The sequence below is a fragment of the Lasiosphaeria miniovina genome (genome assembly GCF_030549165.1).
Source record: "Lasiosphaeria miniovina strain SMH2392-1A chromosome Unknown B0T26scaffold_1, whole genome shotgun sequence".
NCBI classification, from domain to species: Eukaryota; Fungi; Ascomycota; class Sordariomycetes; order Sordariales; family Lasiosphaeriaceae; genus Lasiosphaeria; species Lasiosphaeria miniovina.
In genome coordinates this window covers 5,110,045-5,134,829 of record NW_026848220.1, presented here as the reverse complement: position 1 = coordinate 5,134,829, position 24,785 = coordinate 5,110,045, and the positions used below count along the sequence as shown (strand labels likewise).

The 24,785-nt window shown below is 54.5% G+C and overlaps 7 protein-coding genes across 7 annotated transcripts; 3 read left to right on the top strand and 4 right to left on the bottom strand.

Moving 5' to 3' along the window:
- Window positions 1-216: 216 nt before the first annotated feature.
- B0T26DRAFT_631507 (hsp90-like protein) lies at window positions 217-4,477 on the bottom strand (the record flags this gene model as incomplete). Its single annotated transcript, XM_060436352.1, has 4 exons — window positions 217-2,031; window positions 2,086-2,315; window positions 2,386-2,712; window positions 2,767-4,477. 4 exons carry the CDS (start codon window positions 4,475-4,477, stop codon window positions 217-219), a joined length of 4,083 nt encoding a protein of 1,360 aa, XP_060303302.1.
- Window positions 4,478-6,034: 1,557 nt separating this feature from the next.
- B0T26DRAFT_688393 (uncharacterized protein) lies at window positions 6,035-6,663 on the top strand. Its single transcript, XM_060440985.1, has 2 exons — window positions 6,035-6,208; window positions 6,286-6,663. The coding sequence occupies exons 1-2, from the start codon at window positions 6,061-6,063 to the stop codon at window positions 6,375-6,377; spliced, it is 240 nt and encodes a 79-aa protein (XP_060303301.1). The 5' UTR covers window positions 6,035-6,060; the 3' UTR covers window positions 6,378-6,663.
- A 604-nt stretch (window positions 6,664-7,267) lies between these two features.
- Window positions 7,268-8,782, top strand: B0T26DRAFT_737103 (Aldehyde/histidinol dehydrogenase; the record flags this gene model as incomplete). The annotated part of the gene is made up of 2 exons (XM_060443400.1): window positions 7,268-7,752; window positions 7,807-8,782. The coding sequence occupies 2 exons, from the start codon at window positions 7,268-7,270 to the stop codon at window positions 8,780-8,782; spliced, it is 1,461 nt and encodes a 486-aa protein (XP_060303300.1).
- Window positions 8,783-10,061: 1,279 nt separating this feature from the next.
- On the bottom strand, window positions 10,062-10,478 carry B0T26DRAFT_634141 (uncharacterized protein; the record flags this gene model as incomplete). The annotated part of the gene is made up of 1 exon (XM_060436599.1): window positions 10,062-10,478. A coding segment is annotated over one exon (417 nt), but the record flags the coding sequence as incomplete, so codon positions are not given.
- A 1,264-nt stretch (window positions 10,479-11,742) lies between these two features.
- B0T26DRAFT_631720 (mitochondrial carrier domain-containing protein) lies at window positions 11,743-13,216 on the top strand (the record flags this gene model as incomplete). Its single annotated transcript, XM_060436381.1, has 2 exons — window positions 11,743-11,962; window positions 12,027-13,216. 2 exons carry the CDS (start codon window positions 11,743-11,745, stop codon window positions 13,214-13,216), a joined length of 1,410 nt encoding a protein of 469 aa, XP_060303298.1.
- Window positions 13,217-14,847: 1,631 nt separating this feature from the next.
- B0T26DRAFT_746330 (uncharacterized protein) lies at window positions 14,848-18,380 on the bottom strand (the record flags this gene model as incomplete). Its single annotated transcript, XM_060444681.1, has 6 exons — window positions 14,848-14,954; window positions 15,018-17,422; window positions 17,490-17,718; window positions 17,773-17,866; window positions 17,929-18,083; window positions 18,188-18,380. The coding sequence occupies 6 exons, from the start codon at window positions 18,378-18,380 to the stop codon at window positions 14,848-14,850; spliced, it is 3,183 nt and encodes a 1,060-aa protein (XP_060303297.1).
- A 5,066-nt stretch (window positions 18,381-23,446) lies between these two features.
- B0T26DRAFT_670720 (uracil-DNA glycosylase-like protein) lies at window positions 23,447-24,680 on the bottom strand (the record flags this gene model as incomplete). Its single annotated transcript, XM_060439213.1, has 2 exons — window positions 23,447-24,230; window positions 24,286-24,680. The coding sequence occupies 2 exons, from the start codon at window positions 24,678-24,680 to the stop codon at window positions 23,447-23,449; spliced, it is 1,179 nt and encodes a 392-aa protein (XP_060303296.1).
- Between the last annotated feature and the right edge of the window lie 105 nt (window positions 24,681-24,785).

Sequence of the window (24,785 nt, the reverse complement as noted above, 5' to 3'; positions counted from 1 at the left end):
TTGTATACCGACATTATCGTGGTCTCATCACAAGCAACACCCCTCCTTGTGCCGTCTATTCGGGCGAAGAAAAGATAGGAAGCGAGAAAACAACAGAGACGCCTCCACTGGCCATGAGCCCGTGTTCTCTGCCATTTATTTACTAGCAGGTTGTAAAAAACAAGTATGAGACCGCCACACGTCCGAGAAAACTGCCGCCGTGCGGCGCCCAAGAAATCAAGGGTATTTGGACGAGGAGATCCTCGAGGATTCTTTCTCCAGTCGGCCGATATTCTCCACTGTCAGCGCCTCGCCGGTTGACAACAAAGGCGAGGTCATCGAGTGCGTCGATGCGCCACCACAGCTTGCGACATCGATCAATTTATCATCGCGGCTATTCATGGCCCGCTCGTCCGTTACGATGCGGCGGATGGGCTGCAGCAAGTCGGCTTCCACCTGGCAGTCCGAAGTGGGCTTGGACTCAGAAGGTGACATTGTCGATGGTGGCGGTGTCGGTGGCGGCGGTGGCATGGCGTAGTTGCCGGGGAAGGGGTAATGGTCGGTAGCGTCATTGAGTGCGAGGGGACGTGGAGTGTCGACGCTATGCTTGTCGTCCAGTCCATTGTAGTCCCCGGTCATGACGGGCGTCAATGCATCTTCGTGGCCAACCCCGGGTATTTCGGTGTTATCGCAACTCTCACCCGTCTCAGCGCAGTCTGAGATACTGCTCGGGCCGCTTATTGGCGGCGTGTCTGCCCTCTTCCGCCTGCTCCACCTCACCAGCATGCGCTCCAGCGTTTTATTCTTGACGGGCTTTGCCAAGTAGTCGTCCATTCCTGCCCGTTTACATTTCTCCTTGTCTCCTTGGATCGCCGAGGCCGTCATGGCAACAATCGGGACAGCGCTGACAAAGGCCTTATATGGGAGGTGGTGTCGTAAGAGATGTGTACATTTGTAACCATCAATAACCGGCATTTGGACGTCCATGAGGATGATGTTCGGCTTCGCTTGTATCCCTTCTTCAGCCGCAACGAGATACTCGAGGGCCTCCTTGCCATTCCACACCGCGGTAACTTGAAATCCCAGTTTCCTAATGGTCTTGATGGCAATCTGCTGGTTGATTGCATTGTCCTCGACCACCAAGACCTGGATGTTGGCCCGCTCGGATGCCGAGAGATCCTCCTCCTGTGTCCCTGTCGCCGAGGAGCTAATAGATAAATGCCTCCAGGACGACCTTCCTTTTTCCGGCAACCTTGCTCCTTGCTCCGCGGGACCTAGCATCTGCTCATACTCGGAGCTATTGCAAGACACGCTCATCTCAGATTGTAGTCTGTCGGGTAGTGGTCCTATTCGAACCAAGCCTGCGGACTGAGACCCATGAGGTTTGTTGAAAGGTACCCAGAATGTCGCCGTGGTCCCGGTCCCTATTGTCGATTCCATAGTCATCCTCCCCTTCATCAGGTCCAGGAGGTTTTTGCATATGGTGAGCCCCAACCCTGTTCCTCCAAACCTTCTGGCTGTGGATGGATCGCCTTGACTAAAGGGTTGGAAAAGACGTTTCCGAACCTCTTCCTCGATGCCTATCCCTGTATCCTCGACGACAAACCTGATCTCTATAATGTCAGGTGTCTCTTTCTCCTTCAAGACGGAAAACTTGACGCAACCCTGGTTGGTGAATTTGATGCTATTCGTGAGCAGGTTGGTGATGATTTGTCTCACCCTGCCAGGGTCGCCTATGACCACGAGATTGCTCTCAATGTCCGAGGCAATATCGGCTTGAAAGTCGAGGTCCTTTCTTTCGGCTGCAAAGCTAAGCATTTTCCCAACATCTCTGACAATGACCGAGAGCGAGAACTGCACTTCCTCGATATCGAGTCGCCCAGATTCAACCTTTGAGAGGTCCAAGATGTCGTTGATCACAGTCAGCAAGGCGTTCCCGGATCGATATATATTCTCGGTGATCTCGAGCTGTTCTTCTCCTAACTGCGCATCGAGTAGTAACTCAGCCATCCCGATCACGCCAGTAATCGGTGTCCGAATCTCATGAGACATCTGGCGAGCATTAGTATTGGTTTCATTTTTTTTTGCTTCTGTTAAGAAACTGACATTAGCAAGAAATTGGCTCTTCAGTCTGCTGGCTTCTTTGGCAGCCGCTTCATTGGCTACTAGTTGCCTCTTTTCTAGAACTTGGTCTTGGATGTCCTTTTCTCGGGCCTTCAGCTCTGTAACATCCATGATAAGGCCAATTACGCCCTCAATAACAGTATCGTTTGTATCTTTGACACGGCTGTTTTTGGCAGTAACGGGCCGGAAACGGGTTCGGTACCAACGTCCCTCTGCTCAGGTTTGTCATTAACTTGATAAACAGTTAAAGAAGCGGTTTATTCTTGTTTGGGATGTGCCTACCCATCTCGTGCTCCTGGAAATCCTCGGTCGCCCTCCCAGAAAGGATACAGTCGAGAGGTATTAGGAAAGGAGGCATTTGCCCTTCAGGTAATTGTGAGTTAAGGCGGTTGAAAACATCATAGACGTTTTCCCCGATGTACCAACTGGATCCGTTGTTTTCGCAATTCGAACCCCAGATTAGGGCGCCTTCTAACATGGTGACCTTATAATTGACGTCGATAGTGAACATTGTCATGTGCGAGAGAGCAATGACGCTGAGAAGCTGCTGGCGGATTCTCTTGGCTTCGAGCTTGCTTTCAATACTTTCGTGAACGTCAGTGCAGGTTCCTGTGTTTCGTAAGTAAAGGGTTCATAAGTCGGGTTGGTTTTAGGTCGGCTCACCGAACCACTTCTCGATTTGTCCTGTCTGCTTATTTCTTAATGGTAAAGCCCTGCCCAAAAACCACTTGTAGTTACCGTCTTTGCTACGGCACCGGTACTCTGTCATATAAGGTTCACCAGTTAAGAGAGACTGTCTCCATCTCTTTCGGGCCTCGGGGATGTCGTCGGGATGAAACGGATTCTTCCACCCCAAGCCGAGTGAATCTTCCTCTGAAAGTCCAGTGTAGTTATACCACCTGCTGTTAAAGAAATCATGCGCGCCGTCCGGGGTAGCCGTCCAGACGAGCTGGGGCATTGTGTCACATATGAGTTTGAACCGCTCTTCATCCGCTGCTTTGATGCGACTGATTTCTTCTGTCATGCAGGTCACGTCTCTGCAAGTGACCACACCAGCCAGGAACTCGCCCGTTTGGCTATCCCTGAGCGCTGTCCCCTCAGCCTCATAGACGGCGTTCCGTCCGTCACTGTCGCGCATGCCGATGCGGCGGCCAGTGAAGGGCGTCTCTGTCCGGTTGAGAACAGAAATGGGGTACTCGCTTGGGTCGAGCTGCCTGCTAAAGTCTTCGGTCCAAAGAGCCCAGGATGGAAGGAGTTCAAAGCCATCCAACACCTTGTCAGACTCGGGGGACTTGCTGAACAGATTGCGGGCGGCTCGATTCGGAAGAGTGACACTTCCGTCTTTCCACATTGCTAGAATTGGAGTCTGCGTGCTGTCGAGCAACGTGTCTTTCATCAGTGTAATCTTTTGCAGCACCGAAGGAGTGCTAGATACAGAGGATTTTGATGGAGGCCCGAGGGGCGGGAACGGGCTCGAGGAAAGAGAAACAGCGCTTGGGCTAATCATGAATGAGGAAGAGGCAGAGCCGTGACTCGAGGCCTGCGAAGGAGGGTTAGACAGAGTGATGGCGCACTTTCTGTCAGCGGCATCTACCAGGTGTGATCTGACTACCAGCTCCCTCCCGGCTGGCAAGGAGGTCTGTGCCAAATCGGTATTTGTAAAGGTCAGAGTGAAGAAGGTTTGGCTCTCGCTGATGTTCCAAACCGAGACAATCATTTTAGCATGGGCGTGGAAGTCGGCCGTCTTTGAGCGGGCACGGGTGTCGAATGTAGTCCGGGTGATATCCCTTCGTGATATGACGACCTCGACGACGGCGTTCGGTGATGAGCCGCGTCGAGTCGTCTTGTCTGACTGGTGGATATAACCGTCGGCGACCGTCGGGACCGGGGTGGCGTCCCCGTCCGCGTGCTCTGAGCCGCTTCTGCTGTCCATGCCCGTCTCATGACTAATCTCGGTGGCAACCTGTTCGAGGAACTGTTCCCAGTCGACCCATACAGGAACTTTGTCCTGCACCAAATCAATGCCAACCTGCGACAATGACTGGCCCCGAAGCTGGTCCATGACGGAGACCATGCCGTCCATCTCCTGCTCCCCATCCGGGGCCATGCCTAGAAGCCTTCCCATGGCGGCGTTGGCAAGGACAACCGTTTTCCAGCCGTCAAGGACGAGCACTGGCACCGGGAGAAACTGCATGGCCGAGAATGCGAGCTGCCCAGGCGTGATATCGGGCATAGTTAGACGGAAGGGGCTTGTTGACTGCGACCTAGGGGCGCCCGGGGGAAGTGCCGGTGCGTCTCGGACGAAACGATTCCCTCCCGGCGAAGCCATGCTGCTATTATCAAGGTCAGTGGCAGGTCCTGATGGCTGGCGCATGCGGTCGTGGTTGCTATCATGGAGACCTAACCGCAGCTCGTGGTGCGGGAGGCGGCGACGCGGCGGTGCGACGGGGTCGGCTACGGCGGCATCGTCGCTATGGGAGGAGGAATCGTCTGGCGACATGTCGCCGTTTGGAGATCATGGGCGACGCTGGAGGCTCGCTCATAAGCAGGTTGCCGTTGCTGAGTAAGTGCGCGCTGGGTGGGCGGCAGGTATTGGATGATGGGCGTGCACCGAGGGGGAGGGGGACTGTGGAATCGGGCAAAGCTAAAGTAGAGGGAGACGGGAACTTGGAACTTGGTAAGTCGTCTTCCTCAGCTATCCGCACAATCTCCTTGGCTGCACAACATTGCAGCTACGGGACGGACGAGTGGCAGCGACAGAGACAGAGACAAGCAATATGAGGTAGAGGAGATAGAGGGCAGACGGATTCCTAGCAGGTACCATGAAGTTCCATGGACTAACGGATCTTGTTGTTGGACTGTGGGCCGGCAGTGTGATGGTGCACTTCTTCTAGGACACAAGCCTATCTTTAGGTTTGAGCTGGCCGCGACTCCGGTGACTCGGACTCGCAAAAGCAAAGGGGCTAGACTAAAAGGCGAGACGAACTCTTCGCGCGGCGGCTAAGGTAAGGGGGTGCCTTAAATATTAAACTTGAAGCAAGTGGATTTGAGAGTCGAATGGGTGTTTCCATTCACAGCCTATACGATGGAATGTCTGCTTCGAGTTTCTTGGTTTGGACGGTAGTAGTCTAGTAGCTTCGAGCTGTGAAGACGTTCCGAGTCTCACTTTCCAAATCCGTCCAAGTACGCAAGGGCGTCGCTCAAGTTTGGGAAGGAACACCTTGAAGTGTAAATAAGGTGCTAGCTAGTCCTAGTGGACATAGTAGCAGGGGGGATGTGGAAAGTTTGAGCAGGCAAGGTAAGTCACGACGGGTGTGTGATGATTACCACACTGCATATGGACCCACCTGACTGGTCTGGGAGGTCGGGAAAGCTGTATCACCCATTGGCTGAACAAAGGGTCGAGAGTAGACGACGGGGCTGCCAGTTCTTTTAGGTTTGGGGCTCCAAGGGCGTTATGACCTTTATTCTCATCGGAGCTCCTGACAACCGAGCTAGGCCCGGCAAGGGCTGGCGAGGCCAGTGCGAGGTAATGAGAGGACAGACAACGATGGAAGTGGAAATCACCGACACATACACCCTGCGAGATGAGGTCATTCCCTGATATTTCTTTTTTAGTGTACGACACAAGAGAAGACGGCCCTCAGCTGATGCGTGTGCCTAGCCATTGAACTCGTTTGCCTCGTTTTCTGATCCCCTCAGCTCAGAGAATTATTGCCCAGGCAGTCCGACGAGTGTTATTGCCATGTGACGACATCGATCCTAATCAGGGTTGTTGGTAAAAGGAGGGCGAATCTGAGGCCAGCTGACACCAGCCGTGACCAGCTGGAGAGCCTGATTGCCACCGCCAAGGCCCCGTCCCAATGGAGGAGGTACGGAGGACCTGAGGGATGTACGGAGGATAAAGTTCTCTCTTTCGTAGTTCTGTTCTCATTCAACAACACCTAAAATTGTGAGATGCTCAAAATGGCATCAAACCCGCCGAAACGAAAGCTAATCAAGGGACCGCTAAGACTACCTCAGCGCAAGCTCGCCGCTCCCTCGTACACCCAAGCTCCCGTCTCGAAGAACGAGATATCCATTGACACGCCTGGAACCAAGCGAGGTATAGCATGCAGTGCCCGGCTACCTTATCCAATCCGCCTCAGCCAATCTCGATGCTTACACGAAGGGCGAACGCAGTCGAGTTCAGAGAGGTTTCTTTAACTTCGCTTCCACAGCCATTCGTGAACCCGGTTGATGCCTTTGGGTATTCCAAGCCTCACACCTCATGAGTGCACGGCTGCAGACCAAATCCAATCTGCAAGTTCCGCCGCCCTCTCTGGGATGGTATCGATATCGCGACCTTGCATATAGCAAAGGAAGATATAGCTACATGCTACAACCAACTGTTACCTTGCTTGCTTTGTCCTCTGCGCTATATTGAAAGCGACAGGTGTCCACACTGGCCTGACCAGGCCAGACTGCCCCGAATGCCAACACGACGTTTACGGCACCAAGGACTGACAGCTGCTGTTCACCCGGCCCAAATACCCACCCAGTCCTACACCCCTCACCTAGGTAGGCATAAATATTCTTGGCATTCTTGAAGCCGGCGGCGTGTGAAAGGTTTGGCCTGGACTGCATGGCAGATGCCGATTTCCTTCTCCGCTTCTCCAAATACCCACGCGAAGGCCCCGCACGGGGAGACGGTGCCACGATGTTGCGGGGGAGTTTCAGGGGCTAACAGTTGACAGAGCTGCCGTCTGCCATCTACCCACGTCTTCGTACTGTTTGTCCACCGATTTATAACTCTGGTGCTAGGGTTGCAGATCCAGGCGTCTAGGGCTCATGTGATTTTTTTTTAATCCGGACGGGGAAGCACTCGGCAGTAGTCCAGTGCGAGATGGCTCCCCTATTACCCACCCCTCCGGCATAGTCGGTAGCTTCCATGGACCCAACCTGGCCCCAACCAACTCGGACTCACCCCCCCACTTTGTTGATAACCTGGACGTTTCACTTTACCTTCCTACATGAGTGCCCTGTCTACTTTGTAGACTCTTCTCCTTGTTTCTTCGTCAACTCGTCTCAACTTTGTTGTTCATGCCTCGGTTGTTTGATACCCCCTACTCGCCGTATCCACCTCTCCTAGACCTCGCCAAGAACCTTCTAGAAACAAAACACCATGGGCGACATTCCGGACAGAGCCGCCCCGGCGGTTGTGACTGGGGGTTACTCGGTTCCTTTCTTTATCAACGGCGAGGAAGTTCACCCGCAGACCAAGTTCCAGATCACATCGCCTAGAACTGGCGAGGTCGTCCACCACTGTGGCAGCGCAACCGATGTCGAGGTTTCGGCTGCCGTGGATGCAGCGGCAAATGCTTTCAAGACGTGGAAGAACACCCTCCCACGGGAACGCCGCGACATTTTCCTGAAGGCCGCCGATATCCTCGAGAGGAGAAAAGAGGAACTTGGCGATTATCTTATAGAGGAAACGGGCTCCCCGCGGCAGTGGGCCGACTTCAACATTGGCGTGACAAAGGAATTCCTCATCGACGTGGCAGGTAGGCTCTCCTCGCTGGAAGGGTCCATCCCCACGACAGAGGACCCGACTGTCGGCGCCATGGTGGTGAGGGAACCGTTTGGTGTCATCCTCGCCATCGCCCCCTGGTAGGTTCAGTCGTGCCAGAGCTTGGCAGAACCACCCAGGCTGATTATTTGCAGGAATGCCCCCTATATCCTTGGCATGCGCTCAGTGCTGTTCCCGATAGCAGCGGGCAACACGGCCATTCTGAAGGGATCTGAAGCCTGCCCGCGAACCATGTGGGGGCTCTGCTCGGTGTTCCACGAGGCGGGCCTGCCGGCCGGAGTCTTGAATCTGATTGTGCACGAGCCGGCGAATGCGGCGTCCATAACCCAGAGGCTAATTGCGGACCCCAACATCAAGAAGATAAACTTCACTGGCAGCACGGCAGTCGGGCGCATTATTGGCAAGCTGGCGGCCGAGCACCTGAAGCCAGTGCTCCTTGAGCTCGGAGGCAAGGCGCCGGCCATTGTTTGGGAAGATGCTGATCTGGAGAATGCGGCGGTGCAGTGTGCTCTGGGAGCGTTCCTCAACTCGGGCCAGATCTGCATGTCGACCGAGCGCATCCTCATCCACAAGAACATCCGTGCCGAGTTCGAAAAGAAGTTTGTCAGTGCCATCGACCACATCTTTGGCTCGGAGCTGCCCGTCTTGATCAACAGTCTCGCCGTAGAGAAGAACAAGAAGCTGGTCCAGGACGCCGTTGGCAAAGGTGCCTCGCTCCTCTATGGAGACGTGAGCGCCGAGGAAGCCACCAAGACGCAAATGCGCCACTTCGTCGTCAGCGGTGTCAGCCCGGACATGGACATGTATAAGACGGAGAGCTTCGGGCCGACTGTGTCGCTGATCGAGATCAAGAGCGAGGAGGAGGCGTTGCGGATCGCCAACGACACCGAGTACGGCCTGTCGTCGGCCGTGTTCACCGAGGACTTGAGAAGGGGGCTGCGGTTCGCCAAGAGGATTGAATCGGGGGCGGTGCACATCAACAGTATGACGGTCCATGACGAGACCGCCCTGCCACATGGCGGCGCCAAGGCGTCGGGGTACGGGAGATTCAACCAATCTCACGGCATGAACGAGTGGGTGAGAACCAAGACCATTACTTACAAGTACTAACTAGGCCAGACGCTGCTGGAAATATATTGTGTCGTCGTTGTTGTTACCCGTATATTTCTTGCCTTTTTTAAACGATTCTTTTACACAAGTACGAATACATATCTTCTCTCATAAGCGTTTGTTGACGCCTTCGGATTTGGACTTTGATGTCCCACCACTTTCTGAGGCGACCGGGCTTTCCCAGGATTCAGGACACCTGATGCAGTCGGGTGCCTGCTCCGCTTCTGCTGGCGAGCAGAACAGCCAGTCGAGTATCGCCGAGCAACAAGCGGTCACTCCAGACACCTCATTCAGTGGGGCAGCAAGGAGGAGGAACTTGGCGGACGGATAGTTAGGATTTCTATTCTATAATGGATTTACTGCGTGATGGCTGCCGCCTTGCGACCCTGCTCTCGCCTTAGCATGAATGCCTGACCGCACCCCTCATTAGCTGATGGAGTTGTGAGTATGTGGCGAGGCGAATGAGACGCCTCAGGGCCCGAACCCAACAAAATCGCGTTTGCCACTGCCTACAGTACAAAGACTTTTCACTCCAATCGCACGACGAAATTGCGAGATTGCGACACGCTCTTGTAGAGGAGCAACACAGGTGGAAGTAAGGGGAAGACGAATTCAAGAAGGGCCTTTAATCCGTCGCAGAAAGCCTTTCGATGTGTTTTGGTGATACTCTGCTAAGTGGCTTGGGATCATCAGTGAGCAGCTCGACGCACATACGATGACGGAGCAGTATGCACCGGGAAGTCTGCTCAGCGTTGCTCAGCTGGCTGTCCGCCCGCTAGGCGCAGAAGCGGAACCGGCATCTGACTGCATCTCATTAAGCCCCAGCGGCGCTTACGCGCTTAAGCACCCCACATGTGACCATCACCAACGTGAACCTGGAAGTGGGCCCTTCGCGCTTCTTACTATGTACACCTCTTCAGTGGGGTGGCAAAGAGGAGGAAGGGATAATAAGGCTGGAAGTTGACGGACGGATAGTATAGAATTCCATTCCACAGTACTATAGTTACAGAACGTGTTCAGACCTGCGCAGAAGATGGAAAATTGTTGACCAGTCTACAGTGAGTATACAGTCGGAGCTCGTGGGACTGAAGCTGCCGAAGGAAGAAGCTCACCGTGTTGGCATGGCGGTGGAATACAGTCTTCCCAATCCTCCGCCTTGAGTCCAAAAAAAACCGAGCTCGCGTGGACTCACCTCGTTGTACAGTTTCTATTCGTCCCTCCAGTCGAACGCGTTCCACAACAGAAGCTCAAAGTATAGAGGGAAAACCTCAGCAAACTCCTAGTCTATTATCCTGACGATTTGAAATGTATCAGGACAAACAAATATGTTTTGGGGTCCGAGATCGTTATGACAGAGGCAAAAGCAATCGGTTGCTGATGATATTCGTCCCCAAGGCCGTCGGTTACGGTCGTACACCCGCTGAGGCGGGAACACCAGAATAGAAGGGTCGACGCTCCCAATGTATTTTCGACGCAGCGAACGAAGTTGTGGCAGGATAAAGGGGTTTATCTGTTTGCCGACGGCTGCGGCCGCGGCGGATCGAAATTCTCCACTTATACCTTTCAGAAGAACTCCATTCGTTATTCGTTTCGACTCGAGGTGGAGAAGCCCGTCCTTGCTGTAAAGTTGGTATTGTGGAACAGGTATGGTCGTATTCAAAGCGATGAATTGGACAGTTGCAGCCTCGTTTCGGAGCAGTTCTTTCGCCCAGAAAGGTCGGAGAACATCATTGTTTGGACGACGTATCGGCTCCTACTCACTAAGCTCCCTCTTGATAACCATATCCAGCCCAATGATCACGCAGCGCTCCCAAATCTTCCAGGTCGTCTTCTATTGAGCGCCAACATCTCTTTTTGTATCCATACTGGATTCTGGCGCGCAAGACTGCGGCGACGGTTCGCACCAGGCTGCTTGCTCGACACTGCAAACCTGCTTCTGCTGAGAGTTGGCAAAAATGTTCCGCCTGAGTTGTGACAACGGTGATTGATGGTTGTTGACGAAGGATCTGCGGCGTCCTGGAGGGTCGATGTGTCATGCGATTCCGACGGAGACACGGTAGGAATACCACGTGACAGTATCAACCAAAATACCACTGCTTCTGCTTACAAAAAAATCCGTCCCGGGCAAACTACCCACATGCGGCAGAGAAACTCCTTCGAAAGTTCTCCATCATGCTGCCTCTTCTTGCCGTTAGTAATAGCATTTTAAGAGGCGATTTATCTCACCATTCTCCCGAAACCTGGCAAGGAATACCAACTCCTTATTCCTAGGCGTGTGCTTTTCAGCAGACGGGCCGCACGCAGTCCGCGTAGCCGCACACTGAAAAAGGTAGTGCGTTGCAGGTAGGGCACTTCCCTTTCCAGGGATGTTTTCGTGCGACAATAGTAACATTGAGAGGTAGGCATCTTGAGTAGTTGTGAGTGATGAAAAAGTGGTATTAGGACAAAAGGTTTGGGTTTTGAGAGACGGTATTGTGACGTAGTCTCTGTTACAGACTATCGTTTGTTACGGCAGGCATAGGGAAGCTCCGGCCTCGCTCCGAAATCACCTAGTCCTTTCCCCTCCGGGAATATATGTATGTACAATACATACGTAACTACTTTTTTTTTAGGCGGGGGCCCGCTTTGCGGCGGCGAAACTCAAACTGCAATGACACTTTGATCATTTTCCGTCGCGAGCAAACAGTAAATACGGCAAACACCTATCGTCGCTGCTACAACAACTCCTACACATCACACAGCCAGGCCTTCCCCTCGCACAATTCTGTGTAGCGGTGGATTAGACGAGATTCCCGGCACGGAACGAAGGGGAACCCCGGGGGTATCCGCATTCCGTACCTTTTTCCCGCTCTCCCTTTCTTGCTGCAGGATCGATTCGGCTTTGCGATCTTCTATTGCCGAGAAGCAATGAGATAAAACTGATCAACAAATACGCCGCCCACTAGCCACTCTCCGCAAAAATGGCTCCCTTTGGGCCAAGAAGCACAGAGCCCTCAGACGCCCAAAACCACGAAAGAATAGCCCACGACGGCCATGGCGACGGCCATGGCTCCTCTCTTGGCGCGATACCGAGTGCTTTGCGCCACGTCAATGACGAGCCTCTACCCGACCCCCTCGAAATCACGGCCGCCCAGAAGATGCTCTCGGCGACGTCGGGCAGTTTATTGACGGGCTTGCTAGGTGAGCTCGTCTCTTGCGTATCTCTCGCTGCGACTTCGGTATGCTAACCCGCGAAAAACTCTAGTTACGCCTCTCGATGTCGTGCGTGTTAGGTGGCAATCGCAGAGCATTTCGACCGTCGCTCCTGCGCCGCTCCCGGCTGACTTCCAACGCCTCGCCCTGTCGACTCCAAGCGCCTTCCGACCGTCAAATCTAGGCGTGACGGCATGCTGCCGCGAGGTCTTCTTCATGAATAACACGACTGAGGCATGCCTCGCCGGCCCGCGCATCGGCCCCGGCATCGTCCACAACAGCGGCGGAGTAGAATGCGCCGTGGAACAGACGCGGCAGCGGGCCTTCACCTCGACCATCGACGGCCTGCGCAAGATCGCGCGCAACGAAGGTCTCACAACCCTGTGGCGTGGCCTGTCGCCGACGCTGATAATGGCGGTGCCGGCCAATATCATCTACTTCACGGGCTACGACTGGCTGCGATATAACACGCGGAGTCCCATCCAGCGGGCCGCTGTCCGGGACGAATACGCGCCTTTGGTGGGGGGCGCCCTCTCGCGCGTGCTCGCCGCCACGGCCGTCGGCCCTATCGAGCTGTTCCGCACTCGTATGCAGGCCTCCTCGTCCGGCTCGTCCACGGGCAACCACTTGGCCGACACGTTCCGCGACATCAAGCAGATGGTGGGCCTGCAAGGCTACTCGGCGCTGTGGCGGGGCCTGACGCTCACCCTGTGGCGCGACGTGCCCTTCTCGGGCATGTATTGGTGGGGGTACGAGATGATCCGGGGCAAGCTGACCGACGCGCGGGAGCCCTCCAAGAGGGCTAGCAGCGACCCGTTGGATCTGGATGTCGCCAGCAACACCACCATCAGCCGCCAGGCCCGAAGCAGGGCCAGGCGCAACTCGCAGAGCCGCGAGAACCACGCCGAGACCTTCACCGACAGCTTCATCGCCGGCGCCCTGTCGGGCGCCTTTGCCAGCGTCGCCACCATGCCCTTCGACGTTGGCAAGACGCGCACCCAGGTCTTCCGCGACACGGGGTCCGCCGCCGCCGCCGCCGTGCCCGAGGAGAGGAGCATGGCCCGCCTGCTATGGCATATCTTCTCGACCGAGGGCGCGGCCGGGCTGTTCAAGGGCTGGATTCCTCGAACCCTCAAAGTGGCTCCCGCCTGTGCCATCATGATCAGCAGCTACGAGGTCGGCAAGCGCGCCTTCAGGGGCGTTAATGAGCGGTCCTTGCTAAAGAACGAGCGCGAGCCTTAGTTTCTGCTTGGCCCCCGGAGGCTCTTGATCTTCACCAGTAGAAGATAATAATCCTCTTCTTTCCATTTTGCATTTGGTATTTTTTTCATCCTTTTTTCTCTTTCTGTACTTTAAATACACAACAGGGCAGCATGTTTGGCGTTTCTTATTCATTTTCACGGGGAGACCTCCAGGAGAACCACGCATACATAGATAGATAAAAGGGGGGCGGCCGGCGCCGCGGTTTTATGATCTCCCCTCTCCTCTCTCCATATTTTTTGAGCCTCTCGGCTTCCCATTGGTGCGGAATTGCTCGGGCAAGAAAATAAGTTTCCATTGTTTTTTTTGCTCGGGTTTTGTGTGTTTTCCTGAGCCTTTCTCGTTTAAAAGAAAACCTCTGTCCGGCGTGGGGCTGGTCGGGATGGCTACCGAACGGCGATGGAATTAGGTTGCGGAACTAAAGGAGAGACAAAAAGGAGAAACTGGGAGAGGTTCTTGGGCTGGTAACCTGGCTTGTCTGCCGTGGCATTGCACTTAAAAGGCGCCGAAGAGAGATAGTCCAAGTACAAATGCGTATATATTTACCTCCTATTGTTATAGTTTGGTTTTATGACAATAGATACCTACCTGACTGAAAGAAAGGCATTAGTAAGTCTACATAGTCTCTTCTGCTCATTTCCTCACCCAAATGTAGTGGTGTTTTGGGCAGTTATAGACGCTAAATAGCATGGTTGTATTTATCCATTTATCTTTGTGTCGCTGTACTCGACAGATTACTCAACAAACAAGCTGGCAGTGAAATTGCCGCAACATTATAGTTGAATTTGAACAGGAATGCCAAATCCATACGGTAGCTTGCCAAGATAGCTCCTCTGTCCCATTCCTCTGGATATTCTCTACTCGCCTGCCAAAGATGGCTACGGTAGGTAATTTCTATAGATTTCTTGTTGGACAGCATCAGTTCTTCCCGCTAGCCTGTCTAGTATTCCAAACACAGTTACCTACCTACCTAGGTCCCTAGGCAAACACTCCTCAGTGGTAAAGCCTCGGCATGGAGCGCTGTCAGCAACCATGCGAGAGGGTGAATGGGACGGGAGCAGGATTCCACGGTCCATGCGGGCCAAGGACGACAACTGTAAACAAAAATAGATCAACAAATAGTGCTCCAGTCTCTAGAAAGCGGATAAGTAGCGTACGCAAATTAGATGGAACTAAAATAGAAAATATATTTTATTGCGCTGTACGACTTGTTTTGGGGTCTGCCTGCTTGCTAATATTCCCGGGACAACAACAGCTGTTCTAAGAATGGTATCATCGGGGGGTTGGGGCTGAGAAACGATAGAAAAGCACAGAGTGACGATAAAGAAAAAAACCAAGAAACCCCGAAAGCCTCGCAAAACCCATGAACAGAATTAGTCGAAGATAAGGGGAGCAATGGTATATTACTAGGTCGACCGAGAAAGCGTGACCCATTAAGCAAGGGGTGGATTTTCCACATCAGAAAACAGGCAGGAAAAGGGAAGAGAAACTCAACCGGTAACTAGAGCGAAAAGTAAATGTCTTGGTTTTGTGTGTTCAGTCTTGGGTTTTTACTCCTTCGTCGATCGCCAGCATCGGCGGGGCCTTCCCGCACTGATGCAATTGCATCGCAACTAGCGACGGACAACGGGCGACGGGCTGCCAGGTCCGTTGAATCCTTCCGTATTACCAGTCAAGACGGCGACTCGGGCCTTGATGCGGGCGACGCGGGATTCGATTGCTAGAACGTGATGTGTTAACCCGGCCGAAACAGCCATTGGTGGATACGCGGTTCTCGACTTACTCTCTTCTCCGCTCGTATCATCGTCCCCATCGGCAGTCTTGATGAGCCCTCCAGGCGCCCGTTCTTCGGCTTGGCCAGGCTGACGCTGAGCAGCTAGCTCCGCGGCATTTTTGCGAATCTGCGCCCACCTATTCTGCGGATCGACCTTGCGGGGCGCTGGCGCTTGCTCAGCTAGGTCTTCTTCAGGCTGCGGCGGCTGTATCGGAGATCTAGACGCATGTCTTGCGATAGGAGGCGGCACCGCGTCATCATCATCACTATCGGCATCGGGAACGAAGGCGGGCTGGTCTAGGAGCGGGCCTTGGTTGAACTGAGAGAATGCTTCCTCGGCTGCAGCAGCATCGGCCGTGTTGACGCGCGAAACATCTTCGTGCACAGACGGCTCGTAGATCGGTTCCATCTCAAGCTCGGGAGCAGGCGCTGCTTCGACGCTGAGAACAGGCTCCGGCACGAAGGGGTCCTCCACCGGCGCCGCGAACCGAGCTTCTTGCTGTGTAGCGGTTTTCTCGGGCACCGCCGGTCTCTCTGCAGTCTGCAGCTGAGCCGCAGGAGCGAGAACGGGGTGGGCCTCAACTTCCGCGGCGGCCACGGACTGAAGTTGCTGGGCGGCATTTTCCGGAAGTTTGGACTGCCTGTTCTTACTGCGGCCGAACAGTTTTCTAAACGCACCGCCCCCACCAGCAGAAGCAGAAGCAGCAATACCTCCCTTCCCCATATCTTTATGAAGCTTCCTTTGCTTCTTACTATCGGGGCTGAGATCGGGCTCTGAAGAGATCATGGTCTCCTGTGCTAGCTCGATGCTTTCGGGCTCCTTTGGCGGAGGCACCGGAGTGGTATGGGATGCGTCGGATACTCGCTCAATAGGATGCACATCCTTAGGTGCCTCTAACGCTTTTTCAATTAGCTTCGGCGGCTCTGGCTCGGGAGTCTCGATGTGTTGAATAGGCGTAGGCGGCGCCGGCGCGACAACTGCGGAACTCTGCGAGAGCGGAGAGGGCGATTTGGGCGGCAGCTCAGGCGGCCGATCGTAGCCGTTTGTCGTCGGGGTGGCATTGCTATTTGTATGCGCAGGTGCGGCCACGCCGCCGCGGCCAGCTTGGGCGTTCGACAAATAGGCCTCTCGTATCGCATCTTTGTCGTACTTGTTAGCCCACTTAACAGCGGGAGACGCTTCGCTTAGGAAGGCAGCCGACTGAAGCGTGAGGACACTGTTAGTCTTCTCCGACATCAACTCCGAGTCGTCCCTCCCCCGTCGCTGCTGAACCTGCTGCTGGTTCTTTTGCTTCTCGAGCATCTGGAGCTGCAGAGCTGCAGCCTGGATCTTGGCCTGCTGATCCGGTCCAATACTGGTCTTACTATAACCCATGGTACTACTAGACTTCAGGTTGTGCTCGCCCCTGTCGAGGGCGTTCTTGCCCGTCGACTTCCTCCTGCTGATCTTACCCCGGCGAGTCCAGCTAAAGAAGCCTTTCTTTTCTGCAATATATGCGCCCTCTTGGGGATCTGGAGCCGCGCCTTTGACAATCTCCTCCATCACTAGGAAACGGCCGGTTCGGATCACCGTCTCGACCACCGCACACCGACCAAAAGTCGCCTTTCTCTCCGGTGTCTCTTCGGGCGCCAGACTGCTCATCCAAACCCACCAAAAGGCGTCGTCAAGATCGAACCTCACAATACTTGCCAGCTCGCCGGGCTCGAGGTAATTATCCGACTCCAGTCTCGGCTTGTGCGACTGGGAGCTGCGCTGCCGAACCGTGGTCTCAATTGGCGGGAGAACCTTGTCTGGGGGCAGTAAGTGGTTCGATGCACTGGTTGTCCGGTCGTCCACGAACCCCGAAGAAAGGAAGTCTGCCCATGACGGCGTGGTTGGCCGCCCCAGGTCTGTAGTTCCAGACGCTGCTGTGGTTCGCAAGCCCTGTCGCCGAGCTGAAGCAACTTGTGGATTGTCCTCCTCGTCCTCTTCTTCAAGTGCGCTTGTAAAGCCAATATCCTCAAAGCGAGACCAAGAGGCATCGCGGAGGCTGGTCGAGTGTTTTGAGCTGGAAACAGCTTGTGACTGGTTTGCGGCAGAGACCGCCCTAAGGACTCTGCGGCATTCTTCTGTCAAAGCCTTCAATGGATCCTCATACTCTGACCACTCTCGGAGTGCCCTGTCTTCGTCATGGTACTGGAAGTTTTTAGCTCGCCGAAGAAGAGCGAATGGCGTAGGCGACACCGTATCAACAATCATGGATACCCTGTTGGTTGAGGATTGCATGAGGGCAGGTCGTTCTGGCGGGTACTCAGTTTCCTGGAGCAGCTTCTGGAGGGACATGGGCAAGAGTGAAATCCCTCCCCGAGTCTGGTGCTGAGGCGCCAGAGACCGCAGGTATGCGAAAAACAAATGGCTTGTGGCATCGGCAGCGCTGTCATATGGTAGTTAGCAACCAACGTGCACGTCCAAAGCAAGAAAATAAGGGGGCAACCACTTACTTTAGCCATGCCTTGTACCCACCCTCAAAGCCATTGCCGTTATCTTTCTGCTCGAAGGCCCACCACGCGGCCATCCTCGAGAGCTTACGTCCGCCAAAGCCGTTCGTCTTGCCATGGGCCCCAATCGCCGCGAGGAGGTCGAAAAAGGCGAAGATGATCTCCTTTCGCGACTCGTTGTCGACACTCAATGGAATGAACGTCTTGAACGAATCTCTGGCCATGTTCGAGTCTGCAAGTGGCAACATGTCAATAGTATCCCAGCAGGATGGATTTCTCGTCATACCTTGCTCTCCGACTTTGAAGAGTTCATACGAATCCCACCCGACTACACCGCCCTGAAGCCTGGACCAGCACCATTTGATCGCTCCAGAAATGACCTACAACATTGTCAGCTTCCCAAGTTCGGCGTGCGCGGGGCGAGATCAGTCATTTATCGTACCATTGGCTCGGTCATCCGTAGCTCTTGGGCAAGAGCCTCTCCGCGGAGAAGCTGGTAGCCATCCTTGCCATCGAAAAAGTGTCGGACAAATGTACGCACGGCGCTGGGGTCGGACGTCGGGCGGAAAGGAAGCAGTAAGAATGGAAGATCGAGAGCTGCAAAGACGGGAGTTAACTACCACCAATGTCGCACAAAACGCCACTGGTGCCGATTGCAGAGGCACTGTATCGGCACGGCGGCGGCGGGATTGATGTCATACCTCTAGCTTTGAGCTCTTCTGTGCAAAGCTTGACCAATTCCTCAATCTCTTCTGGTTCTACGGTCTTCCTTGTCCAGGCATCCTCCCATCGCGGTTTTGGTGGCAAGTCGGCGAGCTGATCCAAGCGACCGTTTTTCTTGGACTTCTTGGAGGAGCTGTCTTTGCCCTTGAAGCGAGAGAAGAGACTCGGCATCGTCGTTTGGTGGGGATTTTGCGAGAATCAGGTGTGGAATGCGAGCCGAGACATTCGAGAACGCGAAAGAAGACCAAAAATTGTCGCAGTAAATTGGCTGCGGCGAGATCGCTAAGTGGAAAATGAAACAGCGGACGCGATGACGAGCTGCGGCCACGAGAGGACAAAAAAAAGAATTTCTTGGCGCGGCCTGCTGCGAGAAATCGGCGTTCGACGGCGAAGACGGAGCACTAACGAGAGTAGGATAGAAATCAAGTCCCAGTACAAGGTGACTGGGCGGACGAAAGACAATCAAGGGTATCAAATAACGAACAAATCGGCTGCTGGGAGTGAATGGGATGAGAAAAGAAGGGTGGGAAAAAGTTGGTGATGCCTCTGGGCGTCGAGAAGCTCTTCAGGGGCTCACGATCGCGGTCTGGTTGAGTAGCGCAGGAAATTGCTCTAATGGCTGGAGCAGCTCTGATTCAAGGCACATGTATCTTTTTGCAGGGACCGGCCGCATAAGGCGACTTTAGGACCAGGGGGGTTGTCAGACCAATTTGGGAATGGTCCATGCGTCTTGAAGAGGCTTGCTAGCGATTTCCCTGGCAGCAGCGCTCAGGAACAGCGCATTGGGTAAGAAGGCGGCTTGGGAGCTATAAGTTTTTAAATGAAGGCTGATGAGATGGGCGCGAAATGGTCCCGGCGACGAAAAAGAAGAAAAGAGAGCGGCACCTGGAAAGGCTGGCCAACCCACTCTCTTCACTCACTCACTTCCTTCCAAGCCTCGACGAACACGCCTAACGACGAGAATCTAGGGACGAAAAAGATAATACTTACCAATCGGTGTCTCTACTCTGCTGCCGGGCAAGTGTTTTCCGATGGATGGGCCGGGGCTTAGAGATGTGCCATCCATGTTCATGGAATGGACCCTGGATGGAGGTTCCCGTCTTGGGCACTGGGCAAAGTCGTTCCTGCCTGACTGTGAGACTCTGGCGAACGGCAAGAGAGGACCCGTCGACGTTTCGTCTTCTCCCCAGTTCCCCACAGTGGACTAATACCTCAGGTGTACGGATACTTTCTGCCCAATCCGATTAGAGCTTGTGGTTTTCTCGTCTGTAAGTCTTCCTTGGTGTATCCGTACTCCGCAGCCTAGGGACACGACGACACAGCCTCCCGTTCTCCATTAATGGCCAGATTGCCGCACGGTACTGGGCCTATATGCCTACGCAGGTATACTCCGTAGCCACTTTATTTGACGACGCCCAGCTCGCACGCAGCTAGAGACGACGGCATTCGGCTTTTCGCTCAGGCCATGGCGATGGAAGCTGAGGTGCCGTCATATTCGCGGGCCCGGCCGGTGCACTTTAACCTCGTTACTTCAGCACAACAGTGATTGACAGTAACGCAGAGCAGCTGATATTGACGAGTCAACGCCAGACCGCCCCCCACGGATACCAGCAACCCCTGTCGGGCATGCATTCTTTCCATCCCTCCTGACTCGCACTGCGGGTTTGGAGGGAAGGATGCTGTAAGTAGGAGGGCATACGTAAGGTGAGGCAGCTTCAGCCGGAACAGCTTAGTTGCAAGCTGGCGTGCCTGGCGAGCTCTCAAGCGGGGTCAAGCTAGAACTCGTCCTTGCAGCGTACCTTAGGTCCATTGGAACCCCTCTCGTCACTCCTCGATATGACGGCCCAATGCGCTCCCTCCATGCATGCCTGTCGGTGCCAACTCATCGATCTAGCAAGGAAAAAAATCCGCGACAACCTGGTCAGCCCAACAGCCAGCGAAGCCGATCATGACCATGCCAGCACGGCCATTGGTCACGGACTCGCCCGTCCGTTCTAGTCTGCGTCTGAGTTGGCATGTCGTTCCTTGCTGAACCACACGCGGATCGGATCGAGTGGAGCCTTGCCCCAAGAAAAGAGCCTCCGACTTTCTTGGTGCCTTGCTGCACGCTGCGCTGTCATTCGGCATTGCCCACCTCAGTCATGGCCAAACATGACGACTGGTTGTTCTCGCGCAGCCGGCCAGCCCAGAACGAACGGAACGCATTGCGTGGAGATAACGGCTACCGACATCCGCCTCGAATTGGCTGACGTGACGGTCGGTACCTTGTCTGGGGCAGGAAAGGTGCATCCAAATTCCAAGAGCTGTTACTTCGTGCCCGTCCCGATTTCGCCTTCCGCCCGAGCCCCTCGAATCCCATTCGACGCCGCGTCGCGGTACCATCCAGAGCGTGGCCGCATTGATGCTGGGCCACCCCTGGACCTTGCATGTAGTCGAGGTTTCTTCTGCCGGCTGCCAGGCGAGCAAACTTCTGCTGGACCTGCGTTGCGTTGGGCTGGTTCTGTGAGTCCAGTCCTCGACGGCCGTCCGTGTTTCGAAAGCACTGAGCAGCCGGAAGACCTGTCGAGCATGCGAATCATAAGAGGCTGCTGTTAAACACCACACAGAAATTAGCGCGCCCTCGAGCTCACCAAGGACCCAACCGGCATTTATCTCGTCAGCGTCAATTGGCCTTTTGAGAACCCGCCGAGATGGTAACTTCTCCGCAAGTGCGCATTTCTCCGCCTAGATATGCCCCCGTCCGATGCGGCTAGGCACGCCGCGCTCTGGATCGCGCAGCTTGCCGATAGATGCTGCGAATGATTGAGCCCGCCAAATGCGGGCATGACGGGCGGGCGGGCGGGGCTTGTCGCGAAGACCCTTGATCGCCATTCGCCCGCCAATCAGCGCTCGCCGTCAACTGGGTCTCTTTCCCGTCTCGGAAGCGGCTTTTGGGTTTAGACTTCACAAACACGGAATATACTTCCCTGTCAAAAGTCGTAAACGCACTTATACTTGGGGTAGGTATTTATTAAGACTGCTTTTACTTCATACTTTGATGTCCGGTTGCCCAAATCATATTATTCATTCATTTATTTGCCTGTTTATTCCGTCAGATTCATGCTTGCTATTGTGATGTGTCTAATGGTTTAAGGTTATCTTGTCAATAGTTCCTCGTTGCACCACATAACAGGAGCGGGCTTTCTCTCGAGACCGAACCCTTTTTCCCCATCCCCATTTTCTCACTGGCATCGTCATTTATTCTTGGAGCACTCGTACGACTTGACTTACAGGAGCTTTCTTGATGATGTCACGGTTGCGGCCCACCAAAGTCTAAGTCTTACCACCACGCTCGCCAGTATCTCAATTCATGAAACGAAGGAAGGCGAAGTACGTATTGTGGAAAAGTCCCGATACTCCCCAAAAACACCTTAAGAGGAGCATGTCACGGCAACCCAAGGATGACCCTTTTCTCGTAACTCGGTGCTTGGTTCGCGGTCGACTCTGTGCATGGCATGACCCGAGTTCACGTTTCTGACTGAGGTGGCGTGTGCTCCCCTGAAATCCGTCCTCGTCGGGCAAAGCAGACGACGAAAGGACATGGGGAGGGAGCAACCAAAAAAAAAGGGAGGTGCGCTCTTCAGTTGGCGTTTCTCCTGTGGACTCCTAATGACCAACGCGCGATCGGCCGTCCCACACTTGACACGGTAAATAGCTCGTCGGCGCCAGAGCTACGGATAACTAACGCCCGCCACCACAGTCCACCGGAGCTTCAACCCCGTGAGACATGACAGCCACCGCCAGGGACCCGTTGGGTTATACCTCCTGCTCTACGTGTACATGTACATACACAGATGAAAAGGCGCCGCGTAACTAATCTTGGAGAGCATCGTACTGCACGGCTGACAATGATGGTAACTAGCATTACACAGCCTCGACGTTGAAGAGGAGCTTTCCTTTCCACCGACTTGACCATGAGCTATTGCTTGCGCAATAGATTATAATGCCGTAGAACAAGTAAGTATATGCTACCCCCCTTTTTTGGTATCTCGCGAGTTCAAGTAGGATCTTTGAAGGTTTTCTGTGAGATCAAGACTTGTTTACTTGATAAGGAGCAGCGATGATATCAAAACTCAAAATCATCTCAAATTAAAAGGAGGTATCTTCCATACCAGCCTACTACTGTACCGCGGTAAACGCTTGTGTACACTTTTGTGATAAATCTAACTGTAGAACTCCCTCCTTGAAACAGAACCTCCTTGAGCAGATGAAATAAAATATAGCAGCTTGTGTTAACGACACAATTGGTTGATGTGTTTTCTTTCGTCTAATTACCTACTTGAAGAGCGACTTCCACTTCCACAGTTAGATCTCTCACCAAAGTGAAATGATATATACCCATATCACCACGCACACACCAAAAACGAACACACCACAAATGAACACGATTAAGTTGGTTGATTTATATTTATCCAGGTAGGTAAGGTGGGTTGTGGTAAGGAACAGCCCCTCGGTATGGGGCATTCGCAGCTAGTTCTACCCCCTCTCTCCAAGCAAGACCCGACCCAGCTCACGCATCCAAGCGTCTATCATCCAGCAGCTAGGTAGTTACCTAATCGTCCAAGCCCACGTCCCCTCTCCTGTTCTCGTGTAGAAAGGAGAGGAGAGGATGGGGTATGAGACGTGGACTTCATGTATGTATAAGTTTCACAGAAAGGGGGAAAACAAAAACAGAAGAAAGAAAAAAAGTGAAACATTCGCCATGTTGCGCCGGGTGATCACACACACACACACATACGCCCCCATCTCTGTCCCTTAACTCATCCTTCTTCCGTCTTCCAAATGACGCAAGACATGATAATAACTCCAGCCCACCAGCACCATACGTGATCCATGTGTATATCTCCTCAAGAGAGATGATGGCGTTGAGAGGGGTGGCGTGTGTTTGGGGAGTAACTTTCGAGGTAGCTCATACATGGTATGATCTCCCAACCACCTATCTCCCCCTTTCTCGCACACGGCGATTCAGCAGCCACTCGGGGAATATCAAGCATAGGTAAAGCTGCCGCGCTCCCTAAAGTAGGAGACAGAGCTACACCATGCCACTGTAGCCCGCGCGTCCGCCTTGTTAGGGTCGCCTGTAGTAGTTTGGCATAGAGGTAACAAAAATCCACACGCCTGTTGCGAGGCTGGTGGCCGAGACAGACTCCGACTGTTGATACGACAACACAGTCGGCAGACACGGTTTCCTGGCCATATCAAGCCTCGACGTCGTCTTCTTCGGGGGCGACATTCTCGTCGTCCTCCGCCGCCGTTGACTTGGCGACGGAAGCGGCCTTCTTGTTGGTCTTGCCGCTCGTATTAGGCTTCTTGTCGACGGCGGCCGCGGCAGCGTCCTCGAGGACCTTCTTGGCCACGCTGCTGTCGGAAACGGCGTCGCTGTGTTCGGCGGCCTCGTCGTCCTCGCCCTCCTTGGCAAAGATGCTCGCGCCTTCGGTCAGCGCCCAGTCGACGGGCCCCGTGTCGTCGCCGTAGCGGGTGGCGAGCCAGTCGTTGGCCAGGCGGAAGTGGCGGCAGGTGAAGTAGCCGCGCGAGGCGCTGAGGGGGCTGGGGTGGACGGCCTTGAGGACGAGGTGGCGCTTGGCGTCGACCTTCTGGACGCGCTTGGCGGCGGGCGTGCCCCAGGCCATGAAGACGACGCCGCGGGTGCGCTTGGTGGCGACCAGGTCGATGACGCGCTGCGTGAAGCGCTCCCAGCCGCGGTTGGAGTGGCTGTTGGCCTCATGGACGCGCACCGTCAGGCACGTGTTGAGCATCAGCACGCCACGCTCGGCCCACGGCGTCAGCAGTCCACCCTTGTTGGGCGGCGGCGTGAACGACGGGTAGTCGTTCTTGAGGCACGTGTACATGTTCTTGAGCGAGGGCGGCGCGGGCGTCGGCGGCCGCACCGAGAAGGCCAGCCCGTGCGCCTGGTTGTGGTTGTGGTATGGGTCCTGGCCGACAATCACCACCTTGACATTGTTGAAGGGCGTGTGCCGCGACCTACATCTGTCAGTCCGGCTCTGGCGGCGGCGAAGAGGCGGATCGGGTCACCTACCAGCTGTAGACGTCCTCCTTTGGGGGGAACCACTTCTTGCCGGCAGCGGTCTCGCGGTTTAGGAACCTCTTGAGGTCGAGGAACTCCTTGGTGGTGATCTCGTCCTTGAGAAGGGCGAGCCAGCTGTGGTGGAGGGTGGTGATTTCGAGCTGGAGAAGCTCCCGCTGCTCGGGGGTCAAGCTGGCGACCCACTTGACCTTGTCAAACTTGGGAGCAGCGGGTTCAGGCCCGGCATTGGCACCCGTGGTCGTGGCAGCGGTGCTGCTACTGCTGCTCGCTGCCGAGGGCGTCACCTTTGGGGGGCCGAAGAAGGACATGATGCTGCTATTCTGCTTGGGCTTCTTGGCGTCGGCGCCTGCAGCCTGGGTGGCGGCCTTGCGCTTGAGAGTAGACATGGCGTGCCGTGAAGGCAAGAACAAGGTCGTGAGACAATGGTTATGGTCGTGGTTGCGGAGAAGCGCTACCGTCGGAGGAGCGACCACAACCACACGTCTCGGGTA

Coding starts and splice junctions, on each gene's coding strand:
- B0T26DRAFT_688393 (XM_060440985.1), top strand. CDS start 6,061: ATGCTCAAAATGGCATCAAACCCGCCGAAACGAAAGCTAATCAAGGGA. Junction 6,209..6,285: donor CACGCCTGGAACCAAGCGAG/GTATAGCATGCA, acceptor GGGCGAACGCAG/TCGAGTTCAGAGAGGTTTCT.